Genomic DNA, 21,940 nt, shown 5'->3' with positions numbered 1-21,940 from the left:
AAAGACATAAAATATAAGCATGGATCATCATACAATATGATGTCATAACTGATTATGTCTACGAGATGATGTTGATGAGACAATCTTGTTGGTTTCATTCTAACAACTGTTTTACCAAGAGAATGTTATTGTATAATTCCATCACATTTATATTTGATAGTATTTAATTTCAGAGTTCTCAATCCCTCTGCAAAAGAAACAGTTGCTTTGGTCAAGTGAGTATGAAGCAAAAATATCTTAAAGGGTAGTATATTTCTAACCCTTGTTTGATGAAGTAAGCATTGAATTAAATTGTTTTATGTTCAATTATTAAAGGGATCAAAAATTCAACTATGCTACCTAACATTCAAACATTCCAACTGTAACGGCATTGCAATAACTTGCTCACACTTTAATTTTAAACCTGTTTTTATTTTATTAGAAACTAATACACTTTTCAATTGTACACCGCTATAAATTTAAGCAAATTTTTTAAATAAAGTTTATCATACCACTTATTCTATACTATTTCCACTGTTTCTATTCAACTATGTATCATGAAGAAGAAGAAGAATCAGTTTGATCAAAAAAAAAAAGAAGAAGAATCATTACAAGGTTGGCTTGCCCTGCCGAACTAAGTAAAAGGGCCAAGAAAATAGAAATACAACTCCATAATATTCATTTAACATGCGAGTTGTCAGGAAATTGTTTTGATAGCTTTGGAATAAATATAATTGATCATTACAATTGGTACGATACGTCTATTGTGAAAACCAGTAAACAATGTGGAATAACTGTTGAGGATTTTATCATATAAACTTTCTCCTTAGATATTTGTAATCACGGAGTGGGTTGGTGTACTAATGACGGAAAGCTACAAGTTACAACGATAAGATTCTTATAGTGGTAGTTACGATTCTTAATTTTCTTATTGCAATAAGCACTTGTGTAACTTATCAGAAAAGCGTTGTTTATATGATAGTGTCGTCTTAAGTTAATTAGTAGCCAATTCTTTCTTGAAAGATGTTATAATAATTAGAACGCTTTGCATCATCTTGATCTGGCAAGACAATGCATATTTTCGTGAGCTAAAGAAATGAAACCAACAAGTACGTATACATTACTACATATATACATACATGAAAACATATTTATTATTATTATGAAATAGATTTGATTTCATCATGTATCAATTAATATTACCAGTTGAAATTCATGAAAACATAATGTTATATCTAACTCGGTAACTTAATTTTAAAGTGGAATTGGAGTTTAGAACTTTTTCCAAACTATTTTAGCAGTAACAAACATCATACTTTTAAAATATCATACATAATAAATATTAAATAAAATACAATACTTAAACCGAAACCTAACCGGGAATAGTAAGCAAGGAATCCGATGCTCTTCTATCTCTTCGAATCAGATAAATCGTGATTCGTGACGGCTGAAAATGAAAAAGAGAAATTAAGTGTTGTGATGATAAACTCATGGGTTGAGATGAAACTATTTTAAAATATATAATCACTTATATAATGAGGATGATATTTTAAGATAACAAGTTGGAGAAAGTGGGTTGATGATGAAAGGCGTTTCTGGCTCATTCTTTTATTGAGGATGGATGTACATGTCTGCTTAAATCAAAGTGGATCATCTGAACCAAAGAACCTTATTCTTGTTCCCGATCTCCTCGATCAACATTGTTGTTATTTTTAATTTATCTTTGCGAGATACTCATGGAAAGTAAAGATCTAGTGATGATCGACCATTAAGATTGATTAGTACAGTTTGTATGTGTGCTTGCGGTTTAAACGCAAACTCTGAGTTTAAAAGATTATATTCTATTTGTATGAATATAATTCATTTTGGACTATTTTTCCATTGATTGTTAGTATAACTAATGACTTTTTGTCTGACGACAATCTTGAAATAGATTCCTTATGAAAGATTTGCTTTCCCACGAATCAACCTTATGGTAGTAGTGAAAAGAAAAAAAGGTTTGTATAGTAACTTTATAGTCAAGAATTTTAAAATAACATATATATTCATTTCACATAGCTGCTGAAACCATGAGACCGTTTCTTCTCCAACAAAATCCAATATATTTTTAATGAGTTTAGTTGAATAATCAAAATATTTCATTTTCCTCAATACAAAAGATAGCTTACACGCCTACCTGCAGAAACTTCTATGATGGACTGGTGTGATATTCTTTCGAATTATAGGTAAGAGATATATATGTATCAACGTATGTCTCAAGTTGATCATATTTATTCACTTTTTACTTTAGCATTTTAAATCTCCACAAAATTGTGTGTACGTACTCATCATATAAGGAAGTGTTTAAAAAAAAAGTGTTTAAAAAAAAAGTGTTTCAAAAAAAACTCATCATATAAGGTTGGCACTAGGTCATTTTCTTTTTACATTTGATGCGTTTTAACTTTACAGACGAGATATTTTCTAAATATGCTTAGCTATTTTATAATCTAAAACCATCTAAATAAAAATGTTTTTTTTTCCTTAACCCATTATAAAAAACATGTCACTTGAGCTGCTAATATGTTATTTTCTAAAATTTCGTTTGCAACTGCAAATGACAAATATATATGGTATTTAGCCAATAAAAATTTTCAAAGTCTTTTACGCAATCCTTTTGTGCCGAATGAAATTACTAACATACAAATATTGCCATTTACTATTGATAAAAAAAATAATTGCAAGTAAAAACAACTTGAAGCTTCAACACACGTACATATAAAGGTCATTTAAAGTTGAACAATGACACTAAGTCCAAACGAAAACGATGGCAGCATCTTGGACTTTCATTTTCAATCCCATATTTTCTTTCTTCTGTGTGCTTTTTTAATATCATATTTCGTTTTAGAATCATTCATATAAATAATGGAGTCAAAAGAACACATGAGTAAAGGTCCTACCAGCTTTTCACCTATCTTTTTTCGTATTAACTTTTTACCAATTTCTGTGTATATAAATTTGCACTCAGCATCCAGTTTCCCTTCATCCACCTATTCTTCTTATTCAAACTAGAACCCCAAGAACCAGACAGAGGTTTTCAAACAGATGTTATAAGAAAAAGGCAACACTTAGCTTCTGTCTTTATTTTTATAATAACACTTGGCATTTAACTTCATATATTGAACAAAACAAAAACAGAGGAAAAAAAACAAACTAATGGTTCAAAACCAGCAAGAAGCTTTCGCCGTCGACATGCCACAAACCGGTGGCTCCAAGTGCTTCGACGATGACGGCCGTATTAAACGAACTGGTAACAATATTTCCCTTGTTGCATGTTAGAAAAATATAAGAAAGAATGTTTTTAAATATTTATTTGGGGTTATAGGTAGTGTTTGGACGGCGAGCGCACACATCATAACGGCTGTGATAGGTTCAGGAGTCTTGTCACTAGCGTGGGCTACAGCACAGCTAGGTTGGCTCGCTGGACCGGTGGTGATGTTGCTCTTCTCCATCGTCACTTATTTCACTTCTACTCTCCTGGCAGCATGCTACCGCTCCGGCGACCCTATCTCCGGCAAGAGGAACTACACTTACATGGACGCCGTCCGATCAAACCTAGGTAAAATACAATATTTGAATGAGTCGGTGGAGGAGATTAGAGAATATAGAATATTTAACATGTTTTTCATTGTTTTGGACAGGTGGCGTGAAGGTCAAGCTATGTGGGATAGTTCAATATCTTAATCTCTTCGGTGTTGCAATAGGTTACACTATTGCTTCAGCTATAAGCATGATGTAAGTGTTCTCAACTAAAACCTACCAAAGTGTTTCTTGGTAATGGGTTTTGATTAAAAAAAATCATTTTTTATTTTTCAGGGCAATTAAGAGATCAAACTGTTTCCACAAAAGTGGAGGGAAAGATCCATGTCACATGAACAGTAACCCTTACATGATAGCTTTTGGTCTAGTCCAGATTATATTCTCTCAGATTCCAGATTTTGATCAGCTTTGGTGGCTCTCTATCCTCGCTGCCGTTATGTCCTTCACTTATTCCTCTGCTGGTCTTGCTCTCGGCATAGCTCAAGTCGTAGGTCTGTAACTATAACACATCTCTATGCTCGAGAAAACGGTCTACTACAACCTTAACAATTTGCATCGTGTCCTAAATGACTCGAAACAAGTGATATGTGCTAAATACGACCACAACCAGATTATAATTCAAATAACTAGTTGTGCTTAGATCTACATTGATTATAACAAAATTTAGTCAACTTTTAATGCAACTAATTGGACATGTGACATGGCAGTTATGTGTTGTTATTAACTAAAACAACTTCACTTGTTCGAATCATATACAACACGATAGAAATTGTTAGGGTCGTATTAATTAGACCATTTTCTCTCTCTCATTAGTTGTATAGTTACTAACGTGGAGAAGGAAACTTTCTTTTTGTTTTGGTTTAATCAGCAAATGGGAAGGTGAAGGGAAGTCTCACAGGGATTAGCATAGGAGCTGTGACAGAGACACAGAAGATATGGAGAAGCTTCCAAGCTCTTGGAGACATTGCTTTTGCTTACTCTTACTCCATCATCCTCATAGAGATTCAGGTACTCTATCAATCTTTACAAGTCTTGATCATTAAATATACCACGGTCTCACCCTCAAGCTTCTCTTGTTTACAGGATACAGTGAAGTCACCACCATCAGAAGAGAAAACAATGAAGAAGGCAACTCTTGTGAGCGTTGGTGTAACGACTATGTTCTACATGTTGTGTGGTTGCATGGGATATGCAGCCTTTGGAGACATGTCTCCAGGGAATCTCCTAACCGGTTTTGGTTTTTATAACCCTTATTGGCTTCTTGACATTGCAAATGCAGCCATTGTGGTTCACCTCGTTGGTGCATACCAAGTCTATTGCCAACCTTTATTCGCTTTCATCGAGAGACAAGCTTCTACTCGGTTCCCTGATAGCGACTTCATTGCTAAGGAGATCAAGATTCCTGTGCCAGGGTTCAAGCCTTTCCGCTTGAACTTCTTCAGGTACTACAAACTCTTGTTTTCAATACTACTTATAGCATCTCTAACCTCACTCTATTTTTTTTATTCTAAACTAGAGTTTAGAGTAAAAATGTTTTAACCCCAATTATATTTTCTATTTTATAATAGAATAAAAAAATGGTTTACTCTATAACTAAAGTATTCTATTCATTTTTTGTTTATCGCTGAGTACCATTGAATTAGAATCTAACTCTATCTGAAAAAAAAAAAGACTAAGCCATTAGAGATGATCTTAATTAACATGTTACATATCAGCTTTATGTAATAACCAAATGGCTTTACTCAGGTTGATATGGCGGACAGTGTTTGTGATCATAACAACACTTATCTCAATGCTTCTTCCTTTCTTCAACGACGTTGTGGGGTTGCTAGGGGCACTTGGCTTTTGGCCATTGACGGTTTACTTTCCGGTGGAGATGTACATTGAGCAGAAGAAGATACCTAGATGGAGCACCCAATGGGTTTGTCTTCAAGTCTTCAGCTCAGCTTGTTTGGTTGTTAGCATTGCTGCCGCTGCAGGGTCGATAGCTGGAGTTGTTCTTGATCTCAAGTCCTACAAGCCATTTCAAAGCAACTACTAAAATATTCGTCAAAAGAATCAAGAACTGGAGAACTTGGAGTACTTATGAGCTTTTTGTGTTTGATAAGATAAAAGCAATAATGTAATCTTCTCTTTCAGCTATAGTATCCACCAAAGCCTAATGGCAAGAAACTGTAATCTTATATATTCCACATTAATATATACTAATAGCAGAGGTTTGACAAACAAATAAGTTTAGATAAGTACATATACATATACACAACAGTCAGTTCAAATTTTTTCAGGCAATCTGTCAACAGATTTAAGATAGCTCTTCTTTGTTGAACTTGTTCCAAGCTTCCTGTTCAATGTGATAGAAGAAATTTGATCAGATTCATACCTTAGATAGTTATCAGTTTGAGAGATTTATTAAGAAAATACCTGTAAGATGTTGAAGACCTTCTCGGCAATATACTTTTGTTGAGTCCCTTTCTGATGAACTTTATCAGGATGGACATAGAGGTTTGCCTTTTTATAGACTTTCTTGACTGCCGCAGAAGTGATCAAATCTGTTAGAGAGACAGCCTCCCATCCACATCCAGGCCAAAGTACCTGATCAACATAGCCAACCTCAATGAGATTACTAAGAAGACAACTTGGTATACGGTTTTGTTAAGAAGAGGAGAACTCACGAGATGCAATGATGATATCAGTGCACGTAGGTTCCCTTCTTTCCCAGTAGCCCAAAGCTTTATCTCAGCGTCTAGGGTCTCAGAAATCCTCTAAACAAAAACATACGAAGTCATTTCAGATCAACTAAAATACTTTGACCACCTAAATGAAACAATAGCAGATACAAAAAGAAGTAATGTAATGAAAACTCTTTCAGTAATCTCAAAAAGAACTTATGATAGAGAATACATATTACAGTGAATATGTCAATAAAAAAAACAGCAACCACTTACACTCCTTTCTTCTTGTTCAATCTGAATCTGATGATCACGGTTATTCATATCAGCTATAGCCTTTTCCTACATAAAAAAAATGTAGTAAAGTAAAACTATAAACTGGGGAAATCTATATTTATATCATCCTCAACTAGAAACTGGTTCCAAAAACTGTAGCATGTGCAAGTAGAACCAAAACAGTAACATAAGAAAAAAAGCAAGTGGTTTGGGAAAAAAGTTTCACTGATTCAACAAATATAGATCCATGCATACCATTCGATCTTTTATTATTTGTTCACGCTCCCATCTAGCTAATCTTCTTTTGTCACTTTTCCCTGGAAGTTCCCCAGATTATACAAGCAATGAGCCATATTTTGAACAAGAAACACGTCATAAAAGTAACCAAATAAGTAGAGAAAACAGATCCATACCTCCAAAAAGTGGTGACAAGTCATCAAGGAACTGTGCTGAAGCAACAGGTGAAATGAAAAGGGCTTCAAGGTCATCATCTAGACCAAACTGTTGTTTATTTACTTGAACAGCTTCAGTTTCTTGAAACTCACTATCAATATAAAAGACACTTATATCAACACCACAATAAAATCATTACATAACCACCTACTAAGCAACATGGTTCATAAACCGGTTCACAAACTTGTTACTAGGCTGACCACTCCCACCAAATCCAGGTATCAACTCATCAAAACCATCTTCATTTGGACTAAGCCCGGTCAAACCACCCATTAAGTCATTATCACCTGCGTTGACCGGTAAAGAGATTGACTTAAGGAACAAGTAACAGACACAACTAAGACACGACTTTGTCTTACCAGAATCATTGGTACTAGATAACTTAATCAACTCATCAAACACCGAGAAGTCGTCAAACCCACCAGGATTCAAAGAGTCAAACTTTGAATCTTTCAAGGTCAACTCTGCGTTTGCGTCGTCGTCTCCTGAATCAAAAGGAGAGGTTTTTACACTGTTACGGTCGAAGGCGGATCGTTTCAAGGCAGCCATTGGAGCTGACTTTCCTCGGGGCTTTAACCCGTAAACCGCCGTGAGAGCAACGAACTCGTCCATCGCTCAGAACTAGTTTCGAGACAAAGTAGGTACTCTTATGAGTTAAAAAGACGCAAACTTTATCGAAGGTCTCTCTCTGCTTCTCCCTCTCTCTCTCGCCTTGGGCGTTTATATAATAACTAACTTTTCGTATTAGTTGGCGCCATGTATTCGCCTACTTGGGCTTAATGGGCCTTCTTTTAATTTTTAATGAGTTTTTATATGTGGCCCATTTTAACATGGGTTTAATCACTAATTATTTAACATGGGTCTCGCTATGAGTAATTAATTTAATATGGTATTGGGGCTACAGGCCCAAAATCTCATAATCACACGTTATAAAGTGAAAAAATGATTAAGCTATAAAATATAATCAAATCTGAAGTTGTTGAAACGTAAAAAAATGTGTCAAAGAAATGATTTAAAAGATAGTTTGACGTTGGTAATGCAGTTAATTAGTTTGCAATTAATTGCACTTGAAGTTGGCTCCTCCAGGTCGATGGAAGGCCACGAATGGTACCATGACGTGTAATATGTTCATTTTCTTTTGACAAAGTACGTGTAATATATTCTATCTACATTAATTAATGTGCCCATACAGTTTCATTTGCATACTTCTTCTTTTTTTTCTTGAAAGATAACACCACATTTAAAGTTGATTCGAGCGTGGTACTTTTCAAACTTATAGAACTGATTGCACTTTGATACCGTGGTATCCAATAAGATTTAATCTCATAATGTGAACTATAGGAACTAATGGATCAAGATTTAAATGTGTCATAAGATATACTCCTATTAGATAGAGGAGTCGGTAAATGATGAGAAGATCCCCAAAAAATGTCGGTAACGGTTATTAGAGGAGAAAGATTAAAGACTTTGATATGGTCAATAAGTTACTCCAAAATACATGGAAACAAACCGACCACGTCTAACTGTTTACTTTGCGGAGTGAGCACATTTAGTTAATGTGTCTTCATTTTCTCCGGAAGTAATGAAAAAATATTAATATGAATTAACACGATAGAGTAATCAAATCAAGAATATAAGTTTTTAATCATAGATAATGTATAAAAGAAGTACACCCACTAGAATTGAGGATTTATAGCAATGTCGACATTAGTTCTTACAAGCTTTAATTATCTTTTTTATTTTGTTCTTCTTCGAATTTAGCTCATATAATATCGAGGAAGATGTTCATACATTGAACTAACTGTTTAGATAACATTTTCTAGAAATATACAACTATAATTTTCTTATGGTAATTTCGGTAGATAATTTCTTTCAACGGAATGTAACATGCATTTCGATCGAGTGACTGATATAAATAAACTGAGCTTTTATGATAATTAATTAAGCTTTGCCTTTAGTCCATAGATTCGTTTGCTGCAACATAACAGAGACATAGATCACTCAGCACCATGTGATTCACTCGATTGTCCTTCACGACTACTTAATCCAATAATGTTTCTCTAGCTCTTCTCTTATTATATATATAAATATCAGTTCTTAAAAAAGTTATAGTTTTCAGTATTATTACTCATTGATCTTTACTAAAACAGTGGCACGGGGGAATGTATTTGGAAAACAAACTATTTACCTCTTATTTTATAAATAAACAAACGATTATTAAGTAACAATTTAATAATACAAATACCACTTCCTAGTGACTGGTGTAGCCCCATGTGATCATGGGCGGCTTGCTTTTCATCAATTAGAATACCTAAAATATCATACAAAAATTGAAACGAAAGGTTATTTGGGAATTAGAGTATCCTTGCTTTGGTATATGTATACATATATATAATACAATTAATTTCTATCTGAAGGTTTATAGTGGTGCAGTGACTGTCTAAGGTTAATAGAAATGTATTAGTACTGTCAATAATACTAGCAGGCATATAACAGCGATCCATATAAAAAATCGCTATCATAAGTCATAACTACTATCAAAATCAAATAATGAAATGGAAATGTATTAATAATGTCAGTAATACTAGCAAACATATATCAGAGATCCACATAACAAACCACTATCATAAGTGACTTATGCTAGCAATATATATTTTCTCAGTCTTTTTTTTCCTACCATTTCATTCATTTAAAAGGTTTTACAATGGCTTATACCTAAAACCAGGTTATTACATATCCTTGATTTTTATACCTGGCTTTCTTAGCTAGATGATCAACATACTGAACCAAATTTCTAGGTACGTGATGAAAACTAAATCTATTCAATCCTGCTAGAGCTAAGATATCTTGTATTATAGGTGTTGCGTCATGATATTTGCTTCCTTTCCGCTTCTAGCTATCACCATTTGATCCAAAATTGTGAGCAATTTTACACAGACACCTAGAAACACAACTTGTTTATATCAAGTCGATTCATTTGTTGAACAACTAGCAACGTTACAATTGATCCTGCTACCAAAGGTGACATGGTAGCACTTATTGAGTGCTTGAAGTTTGAGAATGCCTTCTTTGGTTGTTAAGAACCATCCTATTCGAACTTTTTCAGTTGGTGACTTCCAGGATGCATCTTCAATACAATATAGTTTTGTTTCTGGTGGAAGACTAAAGATTTTTGATCAAAATGTAATAAAAATTTCAACCTCAAATTTTTAACTCACGTTTCTTTGACGAAAAGTTAATGTAGTTTTGATTTGGTAGAATTTAGAGAAATTTCATTTTCAAAAAATAATTTATTTTCCGTTTGAAAAATAAAAAAATATTGCCGTTGGATATAAAAAAAAGATTATGAATGTATATATATCTTATTGTAAAAAGTCAAAGATTTGTTTCTTTATGATATCCTCCATTTTTAGCCAAAATCTTTTTACATATATTCTATGTTGTAGTCAAATAAAAATATAAAAAAATCTCAAATTCCATTTAAGTCTTTTCATTTTTGTGTTTTAGCCAAAATCCGCTTATATATTATTCTAAAGAAACACGGACTAGAAGAAACAAATGAGTTTGTCAGAACCATCAAGACTAATCCACCTATTTCCATCATCCTTGGCCAGCAAACCAGATCCAAAGATAGTCACATCAGTATCAAGGCAAGGCCTCATCATAGGAAGAAGCTTCAGCCTCTAGGGATACCAACCTTATTTCAGAGTTGTAAAGAACCCAATTGTGAAGAATCCTGCGAGGAGCTCAACTTTTTTATTCACTTGAATAAAAAAGTTGAGCTCCTCGCAGGATTCTTCACAATTGGATTTTTACAATTCTAAAACAAGGTTGGTATCCCTGAAGCTTCTTCCTATGATGAAGCTTTGCCTTGATACTGATGTAATTATCTTTGTATCTAGTTTGCTGACCAAGGATGATGAAAGTAGCTAAATTTTTCTTGATGGTTCCGACAAACTCATTTATTTCTTGTTGGTAATATTTGTAATAAGATGGGGGAGGATAGTCAATGCCAATCTCATATTCATTTACTGTTATGTTAAAAAAGATTAGAAGTTGAGCTACTCTTTCTTTCTTGGCCGTTGCATAAATTTTATACTCATAGCATCTTGTATATTTAAAGCGTATCTTTCGTTCTTGTCAACACCATCACCAAGTTGATCAGATGTCGAGGCCACTTCAGAAACTCCACCAAGCTTGAGAGGGCCATTAGAAGATTCTCCAATAAAAAAATACACAAGAGTTTCTTTAGAATAATAAATAAAAAGATATGGGCAAAAAACACAAGAATGAAAAGATTGAAGGGAAATGGAATTTGAGATTTTGTTTATATTTTTATTTGACTACAACGTATAATATATGTAAAAATATTTTGGCTAAAAATGGAGGGTATTATAAAGAAAGAAATCTTTGACTTTCCACAATGAGATATATACATTCATAATCCTTTTTTTTATATCCAATGGCAACATTCTTTTTATTTTTCAAACGAAAAATAAAATTCTTTTGAAAATGATATTTCTCTAAATTCGACCAAATCAAAACATATTAACTTTTCGTCAAAACGTGATTTAACAATTAGACGTTAAAATTTTTAGAGGAAATTGCCAAAAAGAACAAAAAAAACAACATGGTTGTCTCTTTGGTATAACTTTTTTTGTCTATTATTTCTCCTTTTTACTCTTTTCATTTCTAAAACATAATGAAATAAATCAAAAATGATTATAAAAAATACAAAAAATTGATACACAAGCTGTTATTTTTTTTGAAAAACTTGATAAACTTAAATTTTAAATTACGTTCTACTAAAAGTAGTTTTTGTCTTCTACGGAATATGGGTTAGTAGAAATTGAATTACATACTAAACAAGTTCATCTAATTTTTTTAGAACGAGCAATCTATTTTTAATTAAACTTCTAAATATGGGGAATACGAATTCTACTAATTGTAAAGTTAGTTACTTATTCTACGAATGATGTTTCTACTTTTATGAGGTATTCTAAGATTCTAAGAATGTGAAATCTAGACACTACTCAAATGGCTACATGAAGTAGAATCTTAGGAGATTTTTGTTTTGGTTCTACGCAGTGTAGAAAGTGTACTTTACGGATAAGAAAACTTGATTTTGGCGAAAATTATAGAAGTTTCAGTTAAGAAATTATTCTAAAAATATTTATAATATTCTAACTTCCTTAAAACGTGTATAGGTCGATTTATCTTGTCATAAATATCAAAAAATATTTGTAATATTATAGCTTCCCTAAAATGTGTATGCTTTTTTTTCTTTTTATTAGACTTTTTATTAAAAAAATTATTTAAAAAACGTTTTTTTCATTTTTATTAAAAAATTTAGTAAAAGAATTAAACTTTTTTTAAAAAAAATTAACCTTTTTAAAACGTCTGTAAAGAAATAAATATAAAAGTTTGGAAACCATTTTTTTAATTTTATTTTTTTGTAAAATGTTTAAAACGTTTGTTAAGTTTTTAATTAAAAAAAATTAACTTTTAAATTTTAACATTTTTAAAACATTTTTTCCCTTTTATTAAACTTTTTTAAAATTCAATTAAATAGTGTTTAATGTGTTTAATTTGCTCGCTACCGTTGAATCTTACGTTCATATTAATTTATACCGTAAGATTCAACAGTAGCTATATTTATCAATAATGAAATAAAACAAATACTATAAGTCGATAACATAGCTAGCGAAAATGAACACTTTACATTTTGTACTCATTTTCTTAAGAGTTGAAAAGAAGACCAAAACGGAAAAATATGTGAGTACTGAGTAGTATAAATAAATACATACCTAAGCTTTTCCATAATATCCTCATAACTAAATCTAATTAACAAAAAAAAAAACAGAGTCGCCTTTGACTTTCCAAAAACAGAGCATTTTGCCTCGCTGTTTGCGGATGAAAAGTATCAAACTCAAGTTTAATTTCTTATAAAATACGGTACAAAATCTTTAATTTCAGTGGGATTAAAGATATAAATATTGCAAGTATCCTTGAGGGATTAAAGATATAAATATTGCAAAATGTTTAGATACAATCCAAGTATCCTTGAGGGAAAAAGAAAATTGAGATTTACTTTTGTTCATTGAGCAATGAAAGAGTCTTGCTATGTTTTCAAGGAATTAAAATGATTTTTCATTGCCATGCAAATACTAGTTTTTACTTTTTAGGTGTCTGTATATATATGGTGCAATGGTCCCTAAATTTGGAAAATAATACTAGTAATTGCTTCTCTTTAGTCAACCGAAATTAACGGTGTAACCGGTTGCGCCAAAAGGAAAAAAAAAACAGTTGGTCAAACGTCAGCGCCTGTCGACTGTCAAGATCATTAATGCCCAAGGATTACGCAAATGTAACTCTTTTTTTTTTTTTGCATAACTGTTAATATCATATAAATGAAAGTTTGATTTTACAAAAATTGTAGATCAAAGAAACTGAGACACCTTGGCAAAAAAGAATAAAAACAAGGTGAAACAAAAACATAAATAATAGGAGTGCCATATTATCTAAGCCATAAAGACATCAAATTTCCAAACTGCTTCCTGTGCTTCCTTGCAGTGATAGAGTTCCTTACTTCCTTGTCGATCAGCTTGTGAATCTTGGCAGGAGGGAGTAAACCTTGGTTGTGGATGATGTTGTTCCGCTGCCTCCATAGATTGTAGATTGTGGACTGAGCCGCCAATTTCCTTAGGATGGAGGGAGCAGTAGTTGAAGACTGCCTGATCCAAGACAGCAATTCAGCCCACGAGCCGAACCGAGAGATAGGCGCTAGCCTAGATATAGTCAAGTTCCAAACTTCCCTGCTGAAAGAACAACATAGGAACAAGTGATCATGAGTCTCCTCCATTGTGGAGTAGAAAGTACAAGTTGAAGGGACCTGCAGACCCCATGAAGCAAGCCTTGATCTTGTGGGCAGTCTATCAGCATTTGCAACCCAGAAATTAAAAGCATTTTTAGGGGTAGCTCCTTTGAACCAGACAAGATCAGCCCATTGTTTTACCTCATTTCTTGGTCTTATCACTTCCCACATCCTCGACGCTGGATATTTATTACCCAAATTAATACTTTTTCCATCTACACACCAATCAAAAGAGTCCTCAGGGTCTGTCTGTTGCGGCAGCGGGATGATGGAGAGAAAGATATGGAAGCTAACCGAAGCTTATTAGCTGTACTACATTAAGATGATGAATTAAACCGTTACTGCTTCAGGATAGTCAAATCTCCTAAACACATCGGTTTTAGCGCATTTAAGTTATTAGTATAACTTATTTTAAATTTTTAATATGAACGTAAGATTCAACGGTAGTCTGTTACAAAAAAAAAAAAAGATTCAACGGTAGCGTTATATTTATAAGTCTATAACATAGCGAAAATGAAGAGTAACACTTTACATTTTATACTAATTTTCTTAAGAGTTGAAAAGAAGACCAAAACGGAAAAATATGCGAGTACTGAGTAGTATAAATACATACCTAAGCTTTTCCATAATCTCCTCACAATTAAATCTAATTAACAAACAAAAAAAAAACAGAGTCGTCTTTGACTTTCCAAAAACAGAGCACTTTGCCTCGCTCTTTGCGGATCTGAAAATGGCGATTCCTGTGATTGATTTCTCCAAGATCAACGGCGAAGAAAGGGAGAAGACACTCTCCGACATCGCCAAAGCATGCGAAGAATGGGGTTTCTTCCAGGTTCGTATCTTTAACCAAAAAAAAAACAGAGCTTTAATATATCACTCTGTTCTTATAAGCTTCCTCTGTTCTCTCTGTGTAGCTGGTGAACCATGGGATCCCACTGGAGCTTCTCAACAAAGTGAAGAAGCTGAGCTCAGACTGCTACAAAACAGAGAGAGAAGAAGCGTTCAAGACCTCAACACCCGTGAAGCTGCTCAACGAACTGCTCGAGCAAAACTCTGGAGAGAAGATCGAAAGCGTTGACTGGGAAGACGTCTTCACTCTCCTAGACCATAACCAAAACGAATGGCCATCCAACACCTCTGGCCTCAAGTAAATAAACACTTTAAAGCATTTAAATCAATCAAATTCGATTCAAAGGTTGTAACTTTATGTGCTCTGTTTTTTATATTCAAAGGTTGTAACTTTATATGCTCTGTTTTTTCAGAGAGGCGATGTTGGAGTACAGAGGAGAAGTGAGGAAGCTAGCGAGCAAGATGATGGAAGTGATGGACGGAACTTGGGTTTGCCTAAAGGCTACATAAAGAAAGCTTTTAACGAAGGGATGGAAGAAGATGGAGAAGAGACGGCTTTCTTTGGAACCAAAGTCAGCCATTACCCGCCTTGTCCTCATCCTGAGCTCGTGAACGGTCTTAGAGCTCATACGGATGCAGGAGGTGTGGTTTTGCTGTTCCAAGACGATGAGTACGATGGTCTTCAGGTGTTGAAAGATGGAGAGTGGATCGATGTTCAGCCGGTGCATAACGCTATTGTTATCAACATTGGTGATCAGATTGAGGTTCTTAGCAACGGAAGGTATATAACATTAGACCGGTTTGGTTTATTTGAAGTTAAAACCGGTTTAGATGAAAATGGGTTTGGGTTTTTGGTAGGTATAAGAGTGCATGGCATAGGGTGTTGGCGAGGGAGGAAGGAAACAGGAGGTCCATTGCTTCGTTTTACAATCCGTCGTACAAGGCGGCCATTGGGCCAGCGGCGGTGTCGGAGGAAGGAAGTGAGAAGAAGTATCCAAAGTTTGTGTTTGGAGATTACATGGATGTCTATGCAAACCAGAAGTTCATGCCTAAGGAGCCTCGTTTCCTTGCTGTAAAGCCTCTCTAAATGTTGTTTTAAACAGTTTAAATATCACTGTTTTATTTGATCAAATGCCAAATTGAATAATTGATAATTTGGCATCTTTTCTTCTTGCTTTGTATTCTTGTTTTTGATTTTTTTTTTAAAGTGATGTATGAATCTTTGTTGTGACTTGTGTTCTTTAGTGTTTGTCTACATATAATTCATGTGATGGATGTCTTGCAACATTACAAAATACAAGGTGAATGTTGTACGCTTGTCTCCTTTCAGACACCACCTCACTCTCATCTCTTTTATGTTAAGCTGCTTCGTGTTCTAACTCTATCGATAAGCATCTGCCTTCCTGAAAGATCCTCCTCGTAACCAACAACCTGCAACAATCACAGAGAGATTACCCTTGTTTGGCCGATTTCAACACAATCACAGTGTACAAACTCTAATGTTTAAGGCACGTGTTATGAGAACATGTTTGAACTAGTCATATCAGGATTGAAGTAGACAAATTGCACACTCGATTGACCCGCTCAAGCAAGCAAGGATTAAGAGTTACCCGCCTCCGAATCAAATATATAAGAGTTATAACCTGCGATTCTGTCTGCGTCTCACTAAAGTTTCCGTAAGTGCCTGGAGTTACATCTCCTCGAGGATTGCCTGCATCGTCATTCTCCTGGACCCTGAAAACACACATCAGAGTTTAATTAGGTGAACATTAAATTATATATGAGCAGCCTTTAGATTTGAGACAGTCTAGCCTCTCTCAGATCATTAGTCTGTTTACACTCTCTTAATATTCGTATTGTCATGCTTAAGGTACTAATACAGAAATAATAAGTACTAGCTATGAACTTAGGATTAGAGAAAAACGAAAAAAGATTTAGGGGTACATGAATCAGGCAATGCTTATCTAAACACTAAGAATAATTGCGTCCCTATTTCCTTTATAATCCATGGCATTTGGGGTTGATTCCAAAAATATCTGCAAAATGCAGATTTGCAATTGATGAGAATATAAGGCTACCTGTTTATCCAGTGTCTAGACAGGCCAGTCACAGAATGATTCCCGCTGCTGTATTGTTCACTAGCTGAAAAAAGCTGTTGTATCATATCATTAAGGAGTCGAACTATTCCAAATATTAATAAATTCAATGAGCACACAAATAAGGATACATTTTTCTCTGAAATCCTTCCACTCCCAGGAGAGTTCTGATCTTGAATCTAAACAGAAACCAGAGGTGAATAATGAGAAAATTCAACTTGGATTAAATAACTTGAGAAAAAAAAGTTAACTAGTACTCACTTTACTTGTCTGCTCCAACAGATCCTCAATAGTATCAGCCACATCTGGAACTACACGACCACTTGCTACGTTATTTCCAAAACCAATGCCATCTCCACATTTTAAAGGGCGAGCAAAGTTACTTGAACTTTCATCCATAGGAAACGCATCATTTTCTTGACCATCTCGCAAAAGTTTTGCCTTCTTAGACGGAAAACTTTGTTCGCTTCCAGTTTCTCCAAGTCTGTTGTTTACCTCACTTTTACCGCAGCCATTTTTCCCAGTAAAACTTTGAGATTTTACCCTATCTTCAGAGTGGCTTCCAAGCAGAGACTCAGTCTCCCTTGACGCCACTGGCACAGACTGTGTATGAAATTGACTTGCCAAGCCGATCCCTGCTTCCCGGTCTTGAGTGCTCATTTCCTTTGGATGATAGTTATCTGGACAAACAACTTGATTCTACACACAAAAACAAACAAGACTATTCCGTTAGATTCTAACGATCCGATGTGATAGAAACAATTTTAAAAACATCGGCTCACCTGTTTAACACATTCATACACCCAGTCAGATGTCACGGGAACTATTCCCCACTTGGAAGCTGCGTCATACTTAGGTCCGTGAGCAAATTTGCATAGTAAGTGAGTCACTTTCTTGGTTTGTCTTATCACAAATTTTGCTCCAAGAACAAAACATAAATTCTTAAGGAGTAATCTGTCCTTCTCTTCATAATGGGATACACAAAAGCGAAGGCTTTCAAATCCAGGCAAAGGAGTCTGGCAGGGAAGAGGCGAATAGAGGATATGGCTACTAATATCAAATAAACAACCATCCTACATCACCAAGAAAAAAGCCAGAAAAATAAAGCTTGATAAGGATAAAACGCAAGTATAACGGTACAAAACAGTTACAACGGAAAGCTAATGTAGATATAAAAGGGTTAAAAAAATGATGGTATACAGTTAGAGACAGTACTCCATAGCATAGATAGTATAACCAGTAGATAACAAATGAGCAGTAAGAAAAATGATACCTCTAAACAAGATCGAACCCAGTGACTCGAGACATAAGTAGTTTGGGTAGTCCCAGCAGCACTCCTGAACAGACCATGGCATTCAATAGTAAAATCTGTGTTCTTCATAAAAGAATCATTTACCACCTCTCCCCCTCCTTGATTCACCCATTCCACGATTTCGGGTCGCTGCAGAATAAGATGATACATAAATCAATCGACCTCAGAGATGGAGTCTCACAAAAGAAGAAACCAGTGCAAGACAAGGAAAGCTTAATCTTCTAACAACCACTTACCGTATTTTGAGGAAACGAATCTGAGAAACAAAATATCTTCCCCTTAAATACTGATGACTTTCTTTCTTGCTTGCTCTGACCACTGGATTCAAATTGAATTTTCTGTTCTTTGCTTTTAATAGTTGTAACGGAACTAAGTGTTTCTTTTTTCTTGGGTGATACTATTTTTCTTTCCACGTGAATCTCATCTTTCCTGCCAACGTCCAGCACTGCTTCTTTATTCTTTCCCCGCAAAGTTGCTGCTTCATCTGAGATACTGATACTCCTTGAAGGGGAATCATATGCCATGGTCTGAGGAAAAGTTTTACCCTTTTCCATACCCGGCATTCCTGCACGAGATCCTTTCGTCAAGCATTCAGAATCTGTGACAGAAAACGTGTCAGTTAGAGAAGTGTAATACAATGCATTGACATGTCTTGATGCATCTTGAATAGATGGAATGTGTCCGAGATAATTGAAAAAAAAAATAGTGAAAGGAGCCAACAACAGACCTCTTGGAAGAATAAGGTTGTGAGCAGTATATACTTTATGAATGGGAATTTCTTTTTTCTCACGATCACAATCTTCAAGCCAATTGGGTGTAACTACATGAACGACACCAGAAGCTGCAACACTTCTAGCCTCCTTTTTCTCACTGTAAATGAGTATTCTATGTAAAGATCATCATGATGTTACAGAGAATTTAATCAAAGCAACAAGAGACAAAAAAGGAAGAAAAAAAATCATAAAGCAACAAAATTTTACTTTGGCAGTGAGAAGATTGAGATTACCTCTCAGAAGGAGTTCCAACAACAATATGCGTCATTCTTTCGCTAAGCATCATATACCGTGATCCACCACCTCTTCGGACCAACTTAACAAGCCTACGCATTTCAGAAGCTTCAAAACCAAGCAAGAAAATTTTACAATCTGATAAGTACAGGTCATTGTCTTCAGTTACTGAATCCTTGGCGGTACAACCATCAATATTTTGCTCTTGCGGCTCTGTAGTTGGGTCTTTACTTGGTTCTTTAACATGGCTACTGGGATTCATAGATGTGGAAAGACGATTTTGTGAGGCACATGGTTCTATATCTGACTCTCTAGACTGAGCATAAGAAGCACATGAGTCTTCCGCGACCGCAGTCGAATGCGACAGTGACACTGGATATTCAGGAAATTTTTCTTGATTATCATGGTTTCCTAAGCCTCTCACCCCTCTACTCGAGGATATGGAACCCAGAACAGGATACAGCTCTTCATTGAGACAAACTGCACATAACAGGGTGACATATGATACCAGTTATGGAATGAACATGTTAGCTTATTGAGAACCGATATACTGATCAGATTATAAAGGGTGCAGAATCACCAAATGTCACCTTTTCTAGCAATGGACTGCTCAAACCATTTCCGCGTAACAATTTGAATGTGACCCCATTTCCGAGCAACTTTGTATTTGTCACCTTCAGCAGCGTATGCAATGTCAAGGACTCAATTTTCATTTAAGTTCAAACTACAAAATCTATAAACAAAAAATTTCCACAAGTATTTAAGCAATGCATCTACACTTCAACCATGCAAATGTTGTAGTCACATATCTTCAAACTTCAGAGTACCCGAGTATCAGACCAATGATTAGCAAATTTATATGCACAACTAAATGCACCCAGAAAATATGACCTACGATTAGGAAATCTCAAATTTTGATTCAAAGGATATATCAGCGATCAGATGTGTACACGCCTTTGTTAGCTCCCCAGAGTACCTCCCTCCATTTTCTGAAATAAGCTTCTCCATTCCCTTACGCTGGTCTGATAATAAATCACTGATTAACTATCAACAAAGAACCTGATTCGCACATGTTGAACAAACCAGTTTTCTAACCTGCTGGAATTTTTGTGACACAGATCCTCAATCCAGAAAAAGGAGGAATCTTATATGGTTCCTGCGGAACCACACGGTGCTCATTCCAACACTGATGTAACCAACTCAGTGCAACAACTGGCTTCTTCTGAACATACAGGGCCCACTGCAAGTTAACAAAGAATAAAGTATCTTTAGCTGCCACGATGAAACAAGAATAGCTGGTTTTGAACAGCTTCCTTGAGAACCTCATCGGTTCACTCTGCTTCAGGATATAGTAGATACGATAAGCCAACAGAGGCAAAAGATTGATCCAAAACAATTTCTGTAAAAAGGCGAGTTGTTTCACTAGAGGCCTTCATTAGAGGTGCATACTGCATAATAAATATTTCCTCCCGCTCGAAAGCCTCTCTTCTAACGAAATCACTATGTACTGCTGGAAAATTTAATATACATCCTAGTGCTTATTTGAGTGAATCTAAATGAGCAGAGAGATATACTTACAGTTTATCTAACATAATTGATTAATCTTTTGAGATGCATGAAGAAAAACAGCAGTGTTGAAAATGTTCATAAAGCAAAAAATTAAACCGGTAGCCTATGATGATAATCTACAGATGTGTGAAGTGAACCTCTTTAGAAGGTAAAAAGAATAATAATGGCAATATTTGAGCAAAATACCTTGTACTTAGCAGCCAAGACATTCTTCACAATGACGAAGTTGACATCTGAAGAAGTTCTGGAAACCAAAACTCCCCCCATGGAAGTAACTAGCTTCTCGATCTTGACCTTAAGAATATTTGCAATCAACCAGTTAGAGGGAGATGAGTCCTAGCCAGTAACTAGAAAATATTTCTCTAAGAATATATTAATTTTGGTAATCTCCATGCTTCTTAGTTGCCATCATAGTGTAAACAGACAGCTCCATTGACAACAGGTTACCTAAAGTTGAAACTCACAACCATTCCCATGGACACTATATAAAAAAGGGAATAATAGATCCTAATAAATTACAAAGGATATCAATTATACTAACAGAAAGAAGAAGAACCTTTTCATCTATCAGAAAACCAGAAGCAAGAACCTTAAGACCATCCATGGCTAAACAACAAGTGAATCCCCCTTGTGGCAGGGGTCTACCCTCTTTCGCGCAGGAGAGAGCACATTGCGGACCTGCATCACAGTAAACATAACCACCTCTTAACGACATTGACGAACACAGAGTCAAGCGAGAAGAGAAGTAAGCAAAATCTCATCTCACCTATCAAGTTACAACCCTTAGCTTTAAGATCCTCGAACTTCTCCTGCAAAATCCCCCAAAACGAAGTTAAGAGCAGATTTTTTTCTCGGAATGTATAGGCAAATTGCAAGTGAGAAAAAATTAAAATGCGCACGTGCTGGGGAGAAGCGATGACGTGGAAGTCGGAGGGGCCGTTGCGGGAGGGATCGCAGCAGAGGAAGATTTCGGCGCCGTTAAGCTTGAAGGTGTCGAGAAGTGTGTCGAAGACTTCAGGTGGCACCAGGTTCCGCGACATGAACACGTTTGCCCCTTTGAACAGTTGCGTCGCCGTCTTCATCTCCGCCGGAAACCTAAACGGCGCAATTCTCTCCCCGCCTCTCCGATTCTGTGATAGCACTGGAGAATTAGAACCCTAGAATCGGCGGATGATGGTGGATTCTCCAGGCGCCGAATAGTCTTTCGCCGGATTCGATCGAGAGAGAGAGAGAGAGAGAGAGAGGCGCGAGAGAGACGCGGGAATGTTCACTGGTCAGTG

The 21,940-nt window shown here is 35.4% G+C and overlaps 4 protein-coding genes across 5 annotated transcripts; 2 read left to right on the top strand and 2 right to left on the bottom strand.

The window, feature by feature from the left end:
* The first annotated feature begins 637 nt into the window (after window positions 1-637).
* On the top strand, window positions 638-5,799 carry LOC103832187 (amino acid permease 3). The gene is made up of 7 exons (XM_009108151.3): window positions 638-3,265; window positions 3,341-3,574; window positions 3,657-3,750; window positions 3,832-4,046; window positions 4,424-4,563; window positions 4,639-4,997; window positions 5,302-5,799. The coding sequence occupies exons 1-7, from the start codon at window positions 3,172-3,174 to the stop codon at window positions 5,594-5,596; spliced, it is 1,431 nt and encodes a 476-aa protein (XP_009106399.1). The 5' UTR covers window positions 638-3,171; the 3' UTR covers window positions 5,597-5,799.
* Window positions 5,800-5,857: 58 nt separating this feature from the next.
* LOC103832188 (auxilin-related protein 2) lies at window positions 5,858-7,565 on the bottom strand. The gene is made up of 8 exons (XM_009108152.2): window positions 7,313-7,565; window positions 7,138-7,240; window positions 6,914-7,044; window positions 6,756-6,817; window positions 6,501-6,566; window positions 6,228-6,317; window positions 5,977-6,147; window positions 5,858-5,896 (listed from the first exon to the last, which is right to left on the bottom strand). The coding sequence occupies exons 1-8, from the start codon at window positions 7,563-7,565 to the stop codon at window positions 5,858-5,860; spliced, it is 915 nt and encodes a 304-aa protein (XP_009106400.2).
* Window positions 7,566-13,377: 5,812 nt separating this feature from the next.
* Window positions 13,378-15,909, top strand: LOC103832184 (1-aminocyclopropane-1-carboxylate oxidase 5). The gene is given in 5 exon segments (XM_009108149.3): window positions 13,378-14,659; window positions 14,742-14,974; window positions 15,090-15,154; window positions 15,157-15,457; window positions 15,535-15,909. Coding segments are annotated over 5 exon segments (1,077 nt in total). The 5' UTR covers window positions 13,378-14,410; the 3' UTR covers window positions 15,764-15,909.
* On the bottom strand, window positions 15,882-21,927 carry LOC103832186 (DNA topoisomerase 2-binding protein 1-A). Of its 2 annotated transcripts, XM_009108150.3 has the most exons (17): window positions 21,560-21,927; window positions 21,427-21,469; window positions 21,217-21,338; window positions 20,847-20,954; window positions 20,187-20,331; window positions 20,022-20,113; window positions 19,682-19,775; window positions 19,091-19,571; window positions 18,812-18,954; window positions 18,321-18,682; window positions 18,046-18,213; window positions 17,555-17,845; window positions 17,034-17,471; window positions 16,904-16,951; window positions 16,755-16,828; window positions 16,320-16,410; window positions 15,882-16,107 (listed from the first exon to the last, which is right to left on the bottom strand). In XM_009108150.3, exons 1-17 carry the CDS (start codon window positions 21,740-21,742, stop codon window positions 16,030-16,032), a joined length of 2,961 nt encoding a protein of 986 aa, XP_009106398.1. In that variant the 5' UTR covers window positions 21,743-21,927; the 3' UTR covers window positions 15,882-16,029. The 2 variants fall into 2 exon arrangements, with proteins under 2 accessions (XP_009106398.1, XP_018508786.1); XM_018653270.2 differs by having other exon boundaries at window positions 16,755-16,951.
* Window positions 21,928-21,940: the final 13 nt, after the last annotated feature.

Source organism: Brassica rapa, chromosome A07, assembly GCF_000309985.2.
Source record: "Brassica rapa cultivar Chiifu-401-42 chromosome A07, CAAS_Brap_v3.01, whole genome shotgun sequence".
In the NCBI taxonomy this organism is placed as follows: Eukaryota; Viridiplantae; Streptophyta; class Magnoliopsida; order Brassicales; family Brassicaceae; genus Brassica; species Brassica rapa.
This window is presented reverse-complemented; position numbering and strand designations above follow the sequence as displayed.